Source organism: Excalfactoria chinensis, chromosome 5, assembly GCF_039878825.1.
Source record: "Excalfactoria chinensis isolate bCotChi1 chromosome 5, bCotChi1.hap2, whole genome shotgun sequence".
Lineage (NCBI taxonomy): Eukaryota > Metazoa > Chordata > Aves > Galliformes > Phasianidae > Excalfactoria > Excalfactoria chinensis.
Genome location: NC_092829.1, coordinates 27,161,626 through 27,181,253, shown reverse-complemented (window position 1 = coordinate 27,181,253; position 19,628 = coordinate 27,161,626). Strand labels below are relative to the sequence as shown.

The 19,628-nt window shown below is 46.1% G+C and overlaps 1 protein-coding gene across 4 annotated transcripts in view; it reads left to right on the top strand.

Annotated features, from left to right (window-relative positions):
* The first annotated feature begins 1,224 nt into the window (after positions 1-1,224).
* Positions 1,225-19,628, top strand: part of MEIS2 (Meis homeobox 2) — a 169,581-nt gene continuing 151,177 nt past the window's right edge. For 2 of the 4 annotated variants that reach the window (XM_072339219.1, XM_072339216.1), the window contains exons 1-7: positions 1,225-1,594; positions 2,522-2,754; positions 4,060-4,201; positions 4,423-4,473; positions 5,129-5,179; positions 5,960-6,109; positions 16,099-16,213. In XM_072339219.1, the coding sequence (XP_072195320.1) occupies positions 1,583-1,594; positions 2,522-2,754; positions 4,060-4,201; positions 4,423-4,473; positions 5,129-5,179; positions 5,960-6,109; positions 16,099-16,213 (754 nt within the window). In that variant the 5' untranslated portion in view covers positions 1,225-1,582. Of the gene's footprint in view, positions 1,595-1,950; positions 2,006-2,521; positions 2,755-4,059; positions 4,202-4,422; positions 4,474-5,128; positions 5,180-5,959; positions 6,110-16,098; positions 16,214-19,628 lie in introns of those variants that run through there. The other 2 variants (XM_072339220.1, XM_072339217.1) reach the window with 1 other exon arrangement.

The following is a 19,628-nucleotide window of genomic DNA, read 5'->3' as shown; positions in this document are numbered from 1 at the left end:
CCAACGCGCTCTGCCCGTGTCCGGACCATTCACTCGTAGCCGCGCTCAGCGCCCGAGCGGGACGCCCTCCTCCCCCCCACCCCCCACCCCCGCCGCCTCCCGCAGCGCAGCCCCGCGCCCCCTGCGCACCCCTCGCGGCGGCGGCGGGAGCCGGAGAGCCCCATAAATAATGCAGAGCGTAAATCAGAGCCTGAGCATCGCGGTTCATCGGAAGGTATTTCGGTGCTAAAAGAATCTAGCGCAAACCAACCCGGGGCCGGGCTCCTATCGCACTTTTCTTCTCGCTCTCCGCAGTTTTCCCCTGCCTCTCCCCCCTCTCGCACACACGCACTCTCCCCGTCCTTCCTCCCCTGCCTCCCTCCCTCCCTCCCTCGCTCCCTCCCTCCCCGCTCCCTCCCTCCCTCTCGCACGCTCTCTCCTTCCTACACGCGCTGCCTCGCTCGGGGCAGGGGCTGTGCGCGGCTCCCCCCGCGCGGCGCTGCAGCCGCCCCGCCGGGCGCTGCCATCCGCGGCGCTCCGCCGGCCGGGGCCACCCCGCGCCCGCCGCTCCCCGCAGCCGCTCCCCGTCGCCGCCGCCGCCGCCGCCGCCGCCGCCGCGCCCCGCGCCCGCCGCCGCCGCCGCCGCCGCTCCCCGCCGCCGCCGCCGCCGCGCTGCAGGACTGGCTATGGCCACCGCCACTTCCGGGTTCCGTCACTTCATTCTCCCGCCGATCAGCGCTGCAAAACTGAGCCTCTTCTATAAGGCAGCCGGCAGCCAACCTGCCAGCACTCACTGACACTCGCTCATCTCCGAGCGCGGGGAGAGAGGGAGACAAAATACCTACCGGGAAAAACGGAGAGAGGGGGCAGTCCGCGCTTTGCAAACTATTCCATTTTTCTTCGCATCTTTCCCCACCCCCCTTCACAGTACTTAAAAAAAAAAAAACAACAAAAAAAACCAACCCTGTAGCGATCCTAAAAGGCAAAACCCGAGCGCGGAGTTACTGGAAGAAGAAACCGGGGTTAAAAAGATTCCTCCTCTCTTCTTCATCATCATCAGCCATCACTCATTCACTACCTTGACATTCCCTGGCTTTGATTGACAGCTGGAGTGGCAAAAAGCCATGAGACACGACAGTTCGGTTCCATGTGGGCTGCTGACGGGCCGATCGTAACCCGCACGGTGGGGGCTTGACCGTGTGGTGTGTGTGCTTTTTTTTTTTTTTTTTTTTTTTTTTTTTTTTTTTTTTTGGGTCGTAGAGAAAGAAAACAAGGAAAAAAAGAGAGAGAAAAAGAGAGAGGAGAAAAAAACACAAAAAAACAAGAAGAAGAAATACACAGAAACTCATCGTGGTTGCTGGCTGGTTTTTTTTTTGGTGCGTTCTCGTTGCTGGTGGTGGTGGTGGTATTTCCCCGTACCGGAGAATAGGAGAAGTCTGTAAGTGGGTGGCAAAAAAAAAAAAAAAGAAAAAAAAAAAGCGGAAAAAAAAAAAAAAAAAAAAAAAGACTCTTCTTCACTCTAAATCACTTTTTCTTTTGCTGGACTGGGACACTGGGATATTAAATATACGGCACATCCAGGAGTTTATTGGAGCGCAGACTGATGGCGCAAAGGGTAGGTTTAAATCTCCAACCCTTACCTATAGATAAATCCTCCCTAAGAGGGGCCTGTCCGATTTGCTCTCCGCCGGTGCTGCTGCTGATGGCGGCCCCTGTTAGCCAACAGAGCCCGGGTGATCCCCGCGCTTGCCGTGCGTGTGCGTGAGTGCTGTGCGTGTGCCTCTCCTCGCGGTTGTTCCACGCTCGCTCGTCGCAGCCTTTCCCCGCAGCGCCGCTCCTCTCCCGGCTCGCAGGGAGCTGCCTCGGGAAGCGCTGCTGCTGCCGGGTGTGCACATATACGGGCGTGGATATATGTGTGCATATAGAGCTGCCTTTTTTTTTTTTTTTTTTTTTTTTTTTTTTTTTTTTTTTTTTTTGTCTCTGGCTTTGACAAGACAAGGGGAATTGCTGCTAAATAATGTTTCTGGTAACTTTCCGATTATTTCCCCCTTTACCTCCCGCCCCCTCCGATGCACCCTACCTCTGCTCTCGCCTTCCCGGCGCTGATTTATTTCTCGAGCCGCTTCGGATTCTGCTCCTTTATTCCTTCATATCGGGTTTTTTTCTCCTTCCTTCCTAACGCGGAGCGGCTCCGGCTTCTCCCCTCGCTTCCTTCCTTCCCCGCGACCCGGCCGGGCTGCCCCAGCCGCGGGCGGCCCCGCACCCCGCACCCCAGCGCTCTCCCCTCTCTCTCCTTCTCGCACTCCGCGCCCCGCTCAGCCCCCCCGGCTCCGCTCCGGGCCGATCCCTCCGCACATTCCCTTCTCTCCGTTGCGGCTGTTCCCGGGTTGTTGTGCTCTACTGGCGCCTGGCCGGGCGCTCCACTCTCTTCTGACTTTTGTTGTTGTTTGTTTGTTTTTTTATTCCCCCCCCCCCCCCCCCCCCCCCCCCGCCCCCCTTCCCCTCTTTCTCCCTCTCTCTTTCTTCCGGCCCGCGCTGACAGTACGATGAGCTGCCCCACTACGGCGGGATGGACGGCGTAGGGGTGCCGGCGTCCATGTACGGGGACCCGCACGCCCCCCGGCCGATCCCCCCGGTGCACCACCTCAACCATGGGCCGCCGCTACACGCCGGACAGCACTACGGCGCCCACGCCCCGCACCCCAACGTCATGCCGGCCAGCATGGGCTCCGCTGTCAACGACGCTCTGAAGCGGGACAAGGATGCGATCTACGGGTAGGCACAGCCGGGCCCGGGCCGGCAGCGGGAGGGCAGCGCGGGGCGGCGCCGGGGGAGCGCCCCGGGGCCGAAGGGGCGCGGAGGGGGGCGCGGGGCCAGGGCCGGGCTGCGGTGGCAGCGCCCCGGGAGGCGGCTGCGGGGCACAGCGCAGGGAAGGCCCCGGGGGTGCTGCCCTGGTTGATTTTTTTTTTTTTTTTGCCCCCTCCTTCTCTTTTTCTTTCTCTTCTTCTTTTCTTTTTCTTTTTCTTTTCTTTTTTTCTTTTTCTTTTTCTTTTCTTTCTTTCTTTTTGTGTGTGTGTGTGAGTTGTTTTTTTTTTTGTCTCTCTCTGAAGGCCCGGGTAGCACTTCAGGCTCGCGGTGTGCTGAGTTTGGGTAGAAGAAGCGTAGTGCTGGTGCTTTGCTCTGTGCCACAATACCGTGCTGTAAATAAAGGGTTGCTCCGAGCACGGGCTCCCCGAGAAGGGAGCAGTGAGAACTGGAGGCAGCGTGGAGCTCTATGTGGAGCAGAGAAAGGGTGCGGGGAGGAATAGCAGTGCGGGGAGGAAGAGCAGTGTGGCCTCGTGCGCTGCCGGGGGGCACCGAGTACTCCCTTTTTGAAAGAAACCCCCATTTATCTCGAAGGAGAGAGTGCAGTGTGCGGCGGAGTGTGGGCCTTGCTCAGACCCAAAGAGGAGAGCACACCAGCCGCGTCCTCACGCTCAGCACGCAGATCAGATATTTTTTCCTGACTGCACCAACTATGGGAAAATATTTGGCGAAGTGCTGCCGCCCCCCGCCCCCTCCCCGCGCCCTGCTCGGACACCGCAGTTTGGCCCCGGGTGCTGCGAGGCCAGGGAACTTCAGTGCAGAGCTACTAGCAGGCCCCTTGCGAAAATAAAACCTCGTTCCGTTCGGTTCGCAGTTTGCCTGCCCTCGGTGCGCCCTGTGGGTCATAGCTGGAGGGGAGGGCTGGGAGCTCCGTGTTTCGCGTTATTCTAAACCGCGGTGCAGAGAGCGAGATTCCCGGGAGAGGAGCGAGGCGCTGGGTTGGGCACTCTGTCCGCGGCTGCGGGGGCTGCACGGGGGATGCGTTGAGGCGTTAGCGGTTGCCGAAAGAAACAAAACCTCAAACCCGCAAAAACCGCGTTTTTATTTCCAAACGGGCTTCTGCCCGGCTCTGCCCGAAGAGATATCGGGAGTCTGCAGAGCGTGGCCGCGTGGTCGTGCGTGTCCTTGCGTTACCAAAATACTTGTTGATCAGAGCTCTTCTTCCCCCCTCTCCCCCACCCCCCCTCCCGCCCTTTGTGTGCCATCGCCCGGTAGGCACCCGCTGTTTCCCCTCCTCGCCCTGGTCTTTGAGAAGTGCGAGCTGGCGACCTGCACGCCCCGGGAGCCCGGCGTGGCCGGCGGGGACGTCTGCTCCTCCGACTCCTTCAACGAGGACATCGCCGTCTTCGCCAAGCAGGTCCGGCACCGCTCCCCCCGGGGCCCCCCGAGCCGCGAGGGGTTGGCTCCCGGCCCCTCGGTGGGGGCGGGAGGGGGCGGCGGGTGCCCTCCGGGCCGGGTCCTCACCCTGTGCCCGGTGGAAGGGGCCGTGGATGAGGATCGGGGAAAGGTTGCAAAGAGGGGATCCCTAGGGCCGGAGGAAGAAGCCTCAACCCACGCCGCTTTTCCTTCTTCTCGTAGGTCCGCGCTGAAAAACCACTTTTTTCTTCAAACCCAGAGTTGGACAATTTGGTAAGGCCTCACCCCTGCGCCCGCTGCCCTCCGCCCGCCCCTAGTCCCGGGCAGCGCCCACCGACAGGGCCAGGAGGCGGCAGGGCCAGGAGGGCTCCCCGCCTCCCCGAGGGGTTCCGAGGGCAGCTCTCGGGGCGAGCCGGGGCCAACGTTCCGGCCTTGGCGCGCCGCGAAGCCGGGCTTAGAAGCCACGGGAAGCCAAAGTGAAGGAAATAACTGCTTAAGAAGAGGGAGCTGGAGATTTCTAGCGTAATTCTTTTGCTAATGTGAACGATTTCAATATTCAAAGTGCCTAAATCCTCTTGTAAAGAAGATGCCAAACTATTCATCTCCCCCCTCCCCTTTCTTCCCCGGGCGGTGGGGAGGGGGGCGGGGGGGTTGCGAGCGTGTGTTCGGCCCTCCGCGGCCCCTCTGAGAGAGGAGGAAGAGGCTCTGCTTCTCTGGGACCGCGGGAACAAACGCCCAGCCCCGCACCCCGAATCAATCAGATAGAAACAGAGTGCTAAGGGTAAAGCTGATCCATATTGCTCAGGCGTGACGGAAGGGTTGAGATTCAGGGGAATGACCGCTACCCTGGCAACTCCCTCAGCCCCTTTAGGGTCGCATCCCCGTGCTCCTATCTCCCACCTAACCCCCACTCCCAACTCTCTTGCAGATGATCCAAGCAATACAAGTACTAAGGTTCCACCTCCTGGAGTTAGAGAAGGTAAGAGGCACTGGGGTTGGTGCAGGCTGTCTCCTGTCCCTGCCCGGGACGGAGCGGACACACGGCCGGGAGAGGGGGAGCGCCGGGTGACACCATAACCTGTGCCACCGGAACATGTGACACCGGCAGCCATGCCCAGCCCGGCCCGGCATTTTTTTGTTCTGTGTAATTTCAACCGAGTCATTACATCTATACATTATTAAACCCCTGACATCCTCCTTACCCCCTTTCTCGGCAGAAGCTCTTTTCCTGACTCGGAAGCACTATGTTTAACCAAAAGAGAAACGCAAGCCCTCCAGCTTCCCTCCCGCTCCGCCAGGCGCATTAACCCCAAACGAGCAGTAAATGTTTGGAGGAGGCAGGGGGCCCTGCACGGCGCGGGAGGGGCTGTGCCCGCGCTGGGAGCGCCTTTCCCAGAGCCCCGCCAGATCTTCCCGGCCTGGCCGGAGCCATGCCCGAGCCCCACGGTCCTGAGCTCGTATCCCGGACCGGCCCGAAGGTACCGCCGGGCTGCGGCTCCCCTCTCTATGGGAGCGGCACACTGGGTTTGCCCCGCACACCGGTCTGAGCACACTGTCTCTGTAACTTGTTGCTGCGGCAAGTCTCAGGAGAATAATATGCGCTGCAACAATTTCTCTATTGTTTCCTTGCCTTCAACTATTGTGCCCCTTAATTAGAGTTACTCGTGGAGGAGCTCAGAGTGTTGTTCTTGCTCCCAAAAAGAGTTGCAATCCGATAGCTTGCCTCTACTGATGCTATCACTCCTGTTGCTGCTTTCAGGTTCACGAATTGTGCGATAACTTCTGCCATCGGTACATTAGTTGTTTGAAAGGAAAAATGCCAATAGACCTCGTTATCGATGAAAGGGATGGCAGCTCCAAATCAGACCACGAGGAACTCTCAGGATCTTCCACAAATTTAGCTGACCATGTAAGTTCTTCTGATTTCTTCATGGCACTTTCTGAGACTCCTAAGTTGCTCAGAGTACTTGGTCCCCGGTTTCATTGTCTGTGGCTGTTGTCTGCTGGTACCGTTTCCACCTTTAGTGAGCTCGGATCCCACCTTCAGGCTTTCCCTCTCGGTTTCTGAAGTTGTAAAAACGTGAAACTTTTCTTCTGTTTCCAACCGCGAGTTTGCAGTGGTTGGTAAAGTTTGCTGGTCTGGGCGACTTGGGGAGGCAGCGGACTGCTTGGTGTGGTGCTCGGTGATTTTTTGTCCTTCTTTGCCAACTCTGTAGTCGATGCAGCAGCACAGGAAAACAGAGAGAAGAAAGTTAGGGAGAAAGTTTGCTGCTCTTCTCCCCCCTCCCCTCTGGCGGGGATGACAAGTGATGAGAATTATTGGCAATACTACATCGCATTAAAGAAGGGGGTTAGCATATGAGAGTTTCCAATGCTTGTGCGTTAGAGCAGCTTATTGTCAGAATATGGACTTATTGCCAAATGCCTGAAGCATCTTCATAATAAAAGACAGTAACCTTGATGAAGCAATTATTAACAATGTATTACAGAAAGCTGGAGAGAACGATGATGGAGTAACCGTAGGTTAGCGGTTGATTTTAACACTTGCGGAGTTGGTGAATTCGTGCTATGTGTGTAGGACTGAAGTTGGTGTGTGTGGTGAGCAGAGAGCCTTTGTTTTTCCGGGTTTGGGAGCAGCTCCGGTGACACTCAGAAACATGGAGAGGCAGAAAGACCTCGGGATGTGCAGGGAAAAATTGCAGCTGGTACCACAGAGAGGGAGTGGAGAGCTCTGGTTAAAAAGAGTGGGTGTGAACTCTGGTTTATTTATAGGAACGCATCCCTAGGGGGAAAAGGGGGTTTACGCAGTTTTAGATTCAATTGAACTCATAATCTAAATGATACAGTCTAATATTTTAGCGGTTGAAATATTAATTTAACACCCGGTGTGAAGTTAACCATGCTCTGCACAGGCGCCCGCCCTCATTTCCCTGCGTGTTAAGCGGGGCAGCTCTCAGCCCAGGGAGAAGCAGATTTCCAGGAGCTTTTGTTTCCTTTGAAAACACATTGTTTGTGTGTGAGTTTAGTAATTGCATTAGACCTGGACTGAAGCTGAATTGGCAGATAAAATAATCATAAATTCTCCTAGATGCCCCTCATTGTATTGCTTAGTTCCAGAGCCCTGGAAACATTTTTGGAGCCAAGCCTCAGCTTTCATTTTCTCATTTGCGTGAGGTAAACATTGCAGAACAAGATTTCTGTGATGCTGTGCATTTGAAATCTATTATTTTGAGGGGAAACAATATATACACAGCGGTCCCTGAAAGTTTCTCCGCTTGTCAGTTATCTCACATGTAGATAATAAAGTCTATGAGGCATGACACTGTTTCAAAAATATTTGTTTTATGGCATTTTAGAACCCTAAATGCGCGTGCATAAGTATTATGGGGGAGTAGGAGAAAAGAAATTAGAGTGAGTGGCACCTTGAAAACTATAGGGTCATTGTATATAATTCAGAGCAATAGAAGAAAAAAAAAAAAAGTCCATGTTTTTCCAGTACGATTTCTTTACAAGAGTGTGTTTCAAGTGGAAGTGTAGAAATGGAGCATGCTTATGTTTATATTGAGGAGATTAGATAAACTAGCCTGTTTAGGGTTCTGGCAGATGGCGAATGCTCAAGCCAATTTGCAGTGCTCCATTATAATATTTAAATTCACACACAATGATAGGACAGGGGTGGAGGGGGTTAGCATTTTGATAATTTGATAACCATTATCTTCCCTAAGAAGAATCTCCTCTTTTTTTTTGTGGCCCAAAATGCAAACTCAAATAAATATGACAACCCATTTATCTTACACCCGTTAGGGTTTACCACTTCATTGGGTATTATAATTTAAAGCCTTTTATTTCCTGGAGATTTGAGCTATAACATTTTTACTTTAGCCCCCTGCTATTTGTTTTGAAAGGAAGCAATAATTTGTGCAACCAGAACACCAACTGGGAAATGAAGAGTAGTATCACATAGTTACATTTTATTCATGCGTTTTGGGAAATGTGTCTCCTTATTGGATTTTTTGTTTTTATTATTTTTAATATATTAGCTTGTTTTCCCAACAAAACTTCAACACCCTTTTACAGCTTGGTCAAACTACTGTTTATGTACATGTTGGTGTTTACATTGCGCAAGGCTGCAGCAGGAAGAAATCTTTTATTTGTAAAGTAGGAAAAGCTTTAAAAATTGCTAATATAAACATGCTTGACTATCAAAAAGCATGCTATCATTTGCGAGCATCTACCTGAAAATGTGATAGTTCAAGCATGCAAATTTGTCCAATTTGACTCTCCAGGTTTATTTTTTCATTTGCTTTGATATGCATATTTAATATATAGCCCCGGGCTAGATCTCATTTGGTGAAAGTTGGTGCAGGGGTGATGATGAGCCACTTCAGAGGGACAGAGACAGCATGTTGTTTCCTCTGTTTTATGTATTGGCCCACTATTCTGATCCAGGGGTCTTCCCCTCATGGTTTTATTTGCACATGAAATACTAGGAGCAGCTCCGCTGATTGGCTATGAATAATGATGGCCAAAAAGCAGTGTAGTTGCATTTGTTGTGTGCCAAGGTTTCTCCTGCGGAGGTGACAGTTTGTGACAGCTGTTTGACACCCCAAAAATCCATACACCTCTGTTCTTATTAAGCGATATAAAGCTACATCCTGTATGTGTTTTCTGTGCATGCAAGGGCTGGCAACAGTGACAGTGGCAGAACAGAACCGGCACCTAATGCAGCTCCCATTTTTGTTCCTTGGCTAGACCTGAAAATGTGCCATAAGTAACAAAAAGAATGGTGGCATTAGCTGATATTTACCATAGCACTTCAGCTGGGATGCTGAGATACGCTGCTTCCCCTTTCAAAATCTGCTTCTGTATTATTTATATAACTTAGCTGGAAACCAAAAGCAAAATCAACAAAGGAATGAACTCTTCAGAGGTATACCTGTGCTGGAAAGAGGAGACATCTGTACACGGTTGTGCTGTATGTGGTTGGCAATAAATGTGTACATCGAATTCTGTTTTAGTGCGCTATTAACTGTTATGTAATACAGTAAGTGTAAGGGGTCCGGGGACTTGGTAGATCAAATAGTGCAGCTCTGGCCACAAGAAGCTGAAACTTTTGTTATTACTCAGCTGTGTTTAGTAAATATAACAGCCCATAATTAGTGTTTGAATTTTTAACACCCTCATATTTTTTTTATTGCTCTGAGGTATTAGCTGTAGATGGGAAGAAGGTAATTACAGCTATGCCCTGGCTGAACCAGATCAGTATGGAAAGAAAAAAAGGAAAGAAACCTTTCCAGCTGCAGTTCAAGTCAAGTCTCCCAGCACAGACAATTTATTATTGTTCAATATAAACACGCTGGGCCCTATCCTGCATTCTACATTCTGCCTAAAATATCTGCTGAGATTTCCAACAAATCCCATTTTTCTTTTCTTTCCAGCTATTTGAATCTGGAAAAAAAACAAAAACAAAAACAAATGACTCCTGTAAAATGTGGGGATTTTAAAAACTTATTTTTCCCAGCATAGTTTGTACTTTAGTTACGTTTCTTTTGTACCTGGTCTCACCTGATGCCATACAATTCTTCCTTTAGCACAATCTACTTTGAAGCCTAGAAATTTTCCTGTAGAAATTTATGGCTCTCCTTCCCCTGGCTTTCATGGGAGCAGGATCCAGGCCTCAGTCTTCCTGATATTTGTTTATAAGTTATAGTCAATTTGCAGCTGAGAGGTAATAATATACAGATCATCATTCATAAAATATAATTAAAAATGGATAGAAATATACATACGTCTCATTTTTTATAAAAGGACTGTTGACAGGTCAGAAATCTGATGCCTTAGCTGTAGAAGAGAAATATTAGTCTGAGTATTAAACCTTTCAGCTCTCACATGAGGAGATACGTATATTTTGTCCTTTTGGACATACAGACATTTTGTGTTTCTTTCACATTTCTTATTGAAGAATGGCCTGTGCAAATTTCTGACGTCTGCTTGCAGATGAGAAAAAAATAAAAATCAGTTCCAGCTATATAATTAAACCTTTTGGTAGGGTCTGACTGAGGAAATTGCTGCTGGGCTGGTGCTGCGCTCCTCAGGCACACAGCCCTGGCAGACCTGGGTGGGAATGCTGAGCAGACCCCAGAGGTGCCCTTCCTGTCTGTAGCGGGTCAGAAGGGAAACCAAGGAGCTCACTGCAAAAAAGGGCAAACTTGTTTCTTTTGTAACCACATTTCTCAGTGCGCGGTTTAGGACTTAGGATGTCACTGTAGGCCTCTTGATCCTGAAGGATCGAGGAGCATCAGGAAGTTTCTGAGACAGTAGAGAACATCATGTATTTGCTCTTTTTGACGGGCAGCGCTAAGACTAGTTACCAGGCATCTCACAATCAAATATTTTAATTTGCGTTCTCTCTATTTGAAATTACATTGTATTTCACCATCTATTTGATGCTGGTTTTCTCTCTTTGGTTTGAGTTGTCTATCATCCTAGATGCAGTGTAGCCACACAGAATGACGTAAAAGGACAATTAAAAAAACAACAAAAACCTGATTTTTCAAGTCTCACTTCTTTGCTGACAGGTGGATTATATGTCTGATTTCAATCTGAACTGAAAAATACAAAGCATGTAGTTTTAAGAGCATTGCTACATTCTAGGAGTGTCAAAAATTCCTCTAGACAACTTTACTCAAACGTGAAGCCAAGGGGCAAGAATGTCAAAATTAAATATTGTACACATGTAGATATGTACAGAAATATCTGATGGAACACGACACTTTCTGTTTTGTTTCACTTGTGCAATTCACACACAATTTAGTTATTAAATCACAGTGAATATGCACCTGTAGGAAAACATACCTTGGTTAAAAAAAACCAACAAACAAAACATACGCAATTAGAGTTTTCCATGGCTCATTTACTTATTGAAAGTTCCTTTATGTAATAAGTCTATTTTTTGCCTTGTTCCACAGCAGTCTCTAAGATATCATCCTGTACATCTGAAACACACACGCAAGTGCACACATACAAACACAGATGCATGTATGCATAGGAGTTCTTACACCTGGTATGGCATGCCATCTTTGGATACACTGTGGTGCACAGAGACAGATTTTTGTGGTATCGGTCACACCAGTAATTCCATTGTGTTTACAGGCGTTGCTTGTAAGAACAAGGTGAGCAGGATTTGGCTTGTATTTAGCAAGGAGAATGCCACCCATGTCAGAAGTTCTGTTCAGGTTTGTGTTTGAAAAATTAATTTACCAAAGCAACCTCCAGACCTTCGATTCCACCCCTGCTAACAGAGTCCTACAGCTATTGCAGTTTCTTTTACGAAAGCAAGTCATGCTTTATTTGTTCACACAAGATAAATGGTTTTGTCCATTTCATCTGATAAAATTTAAGGCCCTGATCCTGTCATGGCTGTGTACTCCAAATGCTGGTTAACGTCTGTGAGCCAAATCCTGCTCAGTGTACTCACATGGATATCAGCTGGCCTGATTGATCTGACTTCCCAGTTACAAATAAGAAGCAAATTCCTTATGGTTAATTGAGTCTTTAATATTGCTATAAAAAACACTGTGAGATCAGAATCAGCCCCAGAGGGACTACGTACACTCTCAAAAAATTTTCCAGACTTTGCCCAGTGGTAATTCTGGGCATGCAAAGTAACAATTGCAATTTGGCTGAAGGTTGTCCTCTATCAAATATGTTACAACACCTCTATTCAAGAAATCCTGCAGCAATTAAAAAACTCTTACAGTTTCCAGCAGATCTGCAGCACTGACTAAAGAGTAGCGCATCAGATTTGCTCTGTATACCAAGAGACTCTTATTCTTTCTGCTGCTCTTTTTTAGATTTAGCAAAATTCAGCGATGGTGCTATATCAATTTTATTATTATTTTTTTAAACTTTCAAGGGAAAAAACACTGGCGAAATTGTGTTTTCTAGGGAAAGCTGTGTGTGTAAATGAGAAACAGTGGATAGCAGCGGAGTGATCTCCTGTGGCCCTGCTAGTACAAGCTTTCCCCATATTGTCTCCTGCTTTTATATTAATTACAACTTGCATTATCAGCTGTGAGTCTGTAGCCCAGCAAATAGAAAATACTGCCCCTGGAGACCTAGCTTCTTGTATCTATTTTCCATCTCCTTCTATTGTGCTCTGCTCAGTATTCACTGCTTTTCTCCTGGTAACACTGCTCTTTAACACAATTAGGTAAGAGCAAGAGGAGCACCATATTTGACTCCCAGTTACTAAAACTATTGGGAATAGATTTGTATGTGCTATTTACCTTCCGTGGTACATGTCATTTGTTTAGATCATATGTGTGTGAACATTTTATCATGTGCAGGCAAACACAAAACAGGTGATTGCATTTTAGCAGGTATCATCCACTCTCTTTGGCACATTTCTGTAAAGTATATTACTAAACCTTGCAGAAAGATATGAGAAGCTATGCAAATAGTTTATATAATTCAGGGTACCTATTTGTTTTTCTCTTTTTTACAATGCAATAACTTCATACAAATTTCATGGAAAAAATGAAAATTAGAATTATTACCGGAGGGCTTTGTATCAGGATGGATCTCTCCAAACTATACTAATAAAGTGCTTCTAGTGAAGCAAACTTTAGGTCTGTCATTTTTTCTTTTCTTTTGTTTTCTTGATGATGAAGGCATACGTATAAATACTTACAATCAGGCATTTGGCCAGGAAGTTTTCTTGAAGGAATGCAAAAAGGTGGAAACAGTCTGGGGCAAGAAAGAAACTGCACAATGATTCTAGTCCAATAAAAAAGAATGCTGTCAATTTTATGAGGCTGTAAACTCCACCCCATGAGTTATTCACCATTTTTTAAAATAATATTAAAGTGTAGCTGCTTCCCTTGCTTTTAGATTCTTCCAAAATTCTACCATTGCCTCTTGTAAATACTCCATCTAACTATTTATGTTCTTCAAGAAAATTTTGCAAAATTGCTTCCTTGATAAAACTATGTCACAAAAAAATACACTGAATTTCCAATCAGTTCACCCCGTCCTTCCAAAACTGAATGTACAAGCTGGGGTCAGGAACAACTCATCCTGGTAGGGACAGCAAAAGTTTTCAACTGCAGGAAATCTTATTTACGGAGCCTTTCCAAATCACCACATTTTTGAAACAGAAAGGCTGGTTTAAGCTTTTGAAATACTCTATGATAGGTTTTGGATGGCATTTGCCTTAAAACATAACTGAGGTGTTACCAGTTAATTATTGTAATTTTCTTATGTGTGATAAGGAGCTCCAACAGCAGCCAGCTTAAGAGAGCCTGCAGTGCATAAAATTAACATAACTCACTGTGTTCCCTGAAAAGTTTAGCCTAGGTGAACATGTTGCAATTATTACATTTTCTAAAAGAAGGTTCCAGCCTGGTGTTGTTGGAGGGCTAAACTCATGCTATGCTATTGTTTCTTTTCTTTTTCATGTATTTCTTCTAGCTCTTTATCTGATTACCATCCGGCAAACAGCTGACGCTAAGAGGCTGCAGAGGGCTGAAGAGCTCCTGTCTGCTGTTTGCCTTCAGCTTGAAGCTATTTGAGTGGCTTCCTAACTCAGAGATAAAAAGAGAAGCTCATAGGCACAACTGTGTTTTAATTGAAGCTGTAAAGAGACTTACTCAGTTTTTGCATTTTATTTCCATCTGAACTTTTCGGTAACCTTTTTTTCAACTGTGATTTTTTCATTATTCTTAAATAACATCTGGGCTTCCTGAACTTTCAAGCCTGATGCAGTTCTTTTTCTGCATCTTCCCACCTGATTCTGTAAAATGATGGTAAAATTTTTGTATTTATTGAAATGAAGTTGTGGGGACTTACAGCATTATGAGTTATTCCAGAGACCTAATTAATTTAACAACAACAGGAATATAAAACCCCACTGTGGTTATTACCATTTTTCTGTTGTGGGTCTGTGTGAGAAAAGGAGATTGGTCTCACAGGTTTTGGAAGGGTGGTGGTTTTGTACCATAAATGCTATTGTGCTGTCAATTGTGCTGATAGGTGAGGTGAATTTAAGATCATGGACTGTCATCTGATCTGCTTATATCTTCCTGCTGTGGAGCCCCATACGTGCATGCATGTGTGTGTTTGTGTAAGGTGAAGGGGGTTTTGGATCCTTCTCACCCTTTGGTCACCTAGAGCTTTATTCAGAGCCTTTTGAAGTCATAGGCTCTTCCCTTTGTCTCTGCTGTGATCTGGGTCAGGCCCATTAGATTTATGTTACTGGGTTTTGCAGCAAGACGTTCTTTGGCAGTTGTATTTTATGTTGCTATAGAGCATGTGGTACTAATCAGTACTAGGAGATTACTTTGAGATGTTTCATTATATATTTGGGGAGCTGATTCCAATCACACTTACACTGAATTTTACAATGGGTAAATCAGATGATTTTGTGGAACTTATTCCTATTACACACTGGGGTAGATGAGGTCAGAATTGGTCCCACTCAAAGAATTTAAGAAAACTAGTTATTTGCTGTTTTCAGGCTTTCCTCCTTTCCTCATGTTTTAACAGCCCAATGTTATTTCATGAGGCACTGTATGTATGCAGTCAGACCTAACAAACAATTTATTTATTTATTTATTTATTTATTAGGGGATTGGGAGAGTAGTTTTTGGAGGTTAAGGGGGGATTTGTTGTTTGCTTTGGTTTTGGATTATTATAGCATGCTTGATTTAAGTTGTCACATGCAGGTGACAAGTAATGCAGGTCCAGCCCCTAGTCTGATCTGTTTCATGTGTTCTTGCTCTCCTTTTCTGCCAGAGGAAATTCCATCTCTTGCCTGCCTTCATGTGGTGCTGATAAAGCTCTTCCTGTACAGTAGAATTCCTGTTTTCCTTTAAGCAACAGCAGGGTATTGGGAATGATCAGGAAAGGGGAGGAGGACAGGAGGAGAATACACTCAACAAAGTAGCGCTAAACTGTAACATTAACTTTTCCTCACTTATCCCTTTAAATAGTAGCTCCTCACTTCAAGAAAGCCAATACTCAATAAATTAGAAAGCTATCATGAATGATGTGACTAAAGTACAGCGGCTGAGAACTTACTTAGCCAAGTTTTACAAACTCCATACGTCTGTCTTCTGTGTTCTCTTTTGTCGTGTTTTATGCATAGTAATATGGAAGAAATTACATAAAAATCACTATACGTGTTATTTTAGGTAATTACCTGGTGGTTATTCTTGACAATGCTTGTAAGCGAACTGTTAGAGTGATACAGCTAGGAAGTCTTTTGAAATGTGTCACATCAATGTGGTGGTTGGGGGTGAGGAAGCATCTTCATGTTATAATGCATTTCAGAAGCAGCTTCCTTTTTTTCCCCCCCTGCATTTCTTTATTTGCCTCAAGGTTTTTCCACCACACAGACCAGTGAGAGAAATGATAGTGTGGGAGGGCATGTCCCTCTCTCATACACATTCTCTACTTCTTGAAAACAGTTTCCCTCCTCTTCCTCTCCCCTCCCATCTCTCATCAGTCTGGAAAAACAAAGTGTGGAGAGATAGTTTACATGCCAACTGCCCTGATGTGAACACCCAGTACCATAAACTGTGCAGGTTGGTTGGTGTTCTCCTCCAAGCCCCCCTGTTGCTTATTAAGGAATGTACATATAAATGTGTATATGTTATTATTTTATTTCTATTGGAAAAAAAAAAAAAAAAAGTCCTTTATTTTACTAAATAAATTCTGTTTGTCTTTGCTGTAGAATTATTACACTGTGCAAGCAGTATCAGTGTTTGGCAGATTTCACAAATGCTAATGTGTATACTTTTTCCCCTCTTCTCCCCTCTTCTCCTGGTTTTCTTTCTGTTCTTCATTTGCTGTTGGAATGGGAACTGTGGAAAAAATTCCTTGGCACTTTTACACCAGAATCCTTCATCTTGGAGAGACCACGATGATGCAACCTCAACGCACTCAGCAGGCACACCGGGGCCCTCCAGTGGGGGCCATGCATCCCAGAGTGGAGACAACAGCAGTGAGCAAGGTAAAAGGTCAAACTTTTTCCCTGTGCAAAGTAGGCATGACTAAAATAACCTCAGCTTTTTTATTATATCAGTCCATCTGCCTTAGAGTAAACATGGAGTGGCAGACTTGCAGTATAATCAGCTGTAACTTAGGGAGACGGTATTTCCTTTTCTTAACCCACTTAGCTGTATTTTATTATTATTTCAAAGAGAAATATCTAATCTTCAAACAAGCTTTGTAATAACAATTGATTAGTTCTGCCAATTCCTTTACAAATTTGGTTATCTACAGTTTATTTTTGTGTGGTGTAAGTAAATATAATGACAGACATACTCCCCAGCTGCGTTGCAGTAGTGTGAGCTGGGATGTAGAGAGAGAATTTAACCTATAGCTTTAGCTGGGGAAAAGTTTCCTGTATGATGTTATCAAGCTGCTAACTTGAAGTAGGTACGAACTCAAGCTGGACAGAAAATGTTTCCTGTAATGTTTACTCGTACAGACTCATGTCTACTTCTGAATGGTAAATGGAGATGTACCTGAACTGCAAAACATTTGTTGTGTCTGCAATGAATCCCTCTCCAGGGTTCAGGGGATTTGATTATTATTTTAGGACTTTTTGTTTTATTTCCTACTGCCTTGCACCTTGTGTGTGGTCATCTGCAACCATGCTGAGTAAGTGTCAAAAGCTGTCATCTTGATATGATAGTGTTTTACACTTGCCTGTTAGAAGCATTAGTGGCTCCAGCAGGTGTGAGACTCAAGCCTTAAGCACTAAAGAGTGGGGTAAAGATGGACTACTGCCACCCATGGACTCTGGCCCAGAATGATGATCTTTAAGAGCAAAGCTTGTGGTGGGATCCTCACTTGTTTTTCTTTGTTGTCATGCTAAGCCCCAGCTGACAAATATGACACTACCTTTACAAGGCCTTATGACTTGCTCCCTCTACCTGCACCTGTCACATTTTGCCAGTGCTATTTCCCTCACTCGGTGGTCATGCATATGCCATGTATCCAGGTGACAGACGTGTGATCCTGCTAGCTGTGTAGGAGGACCGGAATGGAGTGGCCTTCAGGGCTGCATGCCAGGGGCTCTCATGTGGTTCATGCTATGCCTTGATGGCTATGCTGCTGCACCGTTTTACCTCCCTCATGAGGCTGCTGTGTGGCAGGGAGCTGCTCAGTCTCCCTCAACCTGATGTCTCAAGTGTAACCTGTGACATTTGTCTCTCATGTGGCAGTTTGGGTTTGTCTCATATGTGTACAACTTTCTTGTGTACTACTGCTGATAGAAGCAGTCATGGCACAGGGTGTGATCTGTGTCCAATGTGAATTGTTTGGGACGTGTCCTTTGAGGCTGATCTGGAGATCATGGAGAACAACGAACTCATGTTGTTCAGAGACCTGTGCGAAGGAAAGCCTGACTGCTGAATGGCAAAACAGTGTTATGCCTACTGGTTGGCCACAGCCTTTACTGTTTGTGAAATGCTTAAACTGTGTCTTGTTTTTAAGATTTGAGATGTCAAGAGATCACATGTACTTAAAAAAAATAGACCCTCTGAGTCGTCTGTCATTGTGTTAATTCTAACAGTAGGTAAGAAATTTGCTCACACCTGTATCTCTGCTCTGTCGAGGAGACCCTTATAAATTAGGAGTGCTTCTCCAATCCATGCTTGAAAGAGATCCCATGTACTGACATCCAAGGATCTTGCATTTCAGTAACTATCTGATTCCTCACCATGCAAATTGGGGTGCTGGAGGAATATTTCTATGCGTGAAGGGAAAAGTAGCTGGTTACAACTCTGTGAGTTTTCTACTGAGAACGGACATTTCTGGCAGTATATGTGACTTAAACAAACCTGTTACGCTTATGTCTGCAGAAGACGAACAGTTGCTGAAGGGCCAAATCCATCACCAGTGTTGCCTGGCCTAGCAAAGTGAAACATTGCTCATGCACTTCCCTTTGTACTCGGTTGGGCCTTTTAAAAGGAAGCAGTCGTCCAGTGGCAAATCAGCATTCCTCTCAGCTGCTGGCAGCTGAAAGATGTATGATCGTACAGTGCAGGAAAAATTCCCATTGGAGACAGCTTTGGATTGCTCTCCCTCCTGAACCCTGGGAAAGATTAGAAAGAGGGAGGTCTGGTGCAGAAATCTGCATTGAATTTTCTGTATGCTTCTTTGAGGGGGCAGGGTCTGCTTTACCACTGAAATGGCAGTGAATCTGTCCCAATCACTTCTAAGTGTAGTGGAATGCCCTTTGGAGTTGTTCTGGAATAGCTACCTGTTTAGGTCAGCCTGGTTTCCCTGCAGTTTTGTTGAGGCCTTCCTCAAATGTTATATGTGACTTGTCCCAAAGGGATTTTTGGGAAGGGGGGCTTGTTAGAGAGTCTTAGGTTACATTAACAACCTCTGGGCTCTTCTACTGATACGTGGTGGCAGCAGTGATTGATTCAGACTAGACCCAGTCTATTTAGGCTCCTGGGAGCTCTCCCTCCATGTGTCTCATCTTTTTCCTTAAGTTTATGATGTGCATGTAGCTTGTGATTTTTAGAAGGAAGTGAGATGGGTGAGTGATGACGTTTTTTACAGACTTTCTCTGCATGAGGTAGTTATATTTACTACATAAAATAATACATCCATAATTCCCAAAGCTGGAACCAAAACAGCTGGAGGCATTTTGGTGGTTTATGGAGGACAATCTCTCGATGACAATGCATGGCTGCATTTTTGGCACCAAAAGGGTTAATCTAGTCAATGTTTGATATTAGATGCACAGGCACTGAAAGGGTTAAGGAAAGGGCCTTCGGGCAGTAAATGTTGAAAGATTATCCTAATTTTATTAGCAGCAAATGTCTATGTTGTTCTTAACATGTCACCTCACTTGTTCAACAGAAAACTAAGCTATATAACATATTGATCATCTAACAAACCTAAGTACTAGTGACCTGTAATCTACCAAGCATTTATTGACTTTATCCTGGTTCAGATCCACAAATGCAGATCAATGCCATCTAACACCATTTTAGAGATCAGTAATTATGTAGCAGGTCTGATTCTTTTTTTTCTCCTGTGCTGGAAAGAGAGAGTTAAATAGACCAATAATAAAAATAAAGTACTCTAAACATCTTACAAAGGAGAAAAAGGAGAAGCTGATTTAATGGTCTAATGAGGCCATCTTCCAGAGACTTGTTTTGTGTAGGGCTTGCTTTGACCTTTCGCTTTGCTCAGGAGCCCAACGCTTCATTTTTCACATTCTTGCAATTACGTTAACGCTTCAAGCATTTCTGACTCCAAGTCAGCTAGCAACACCAGGCATAACTCAACACTGTGAGTTTTTCTCCTCTCTGTAGATTCATTAACAGGTCACTGGGGTCCCAACTGAAATTTAAAACTGACTGGTTCTGTTGGGTTAGCTGAGTTATAGCAAGGGAGATGGC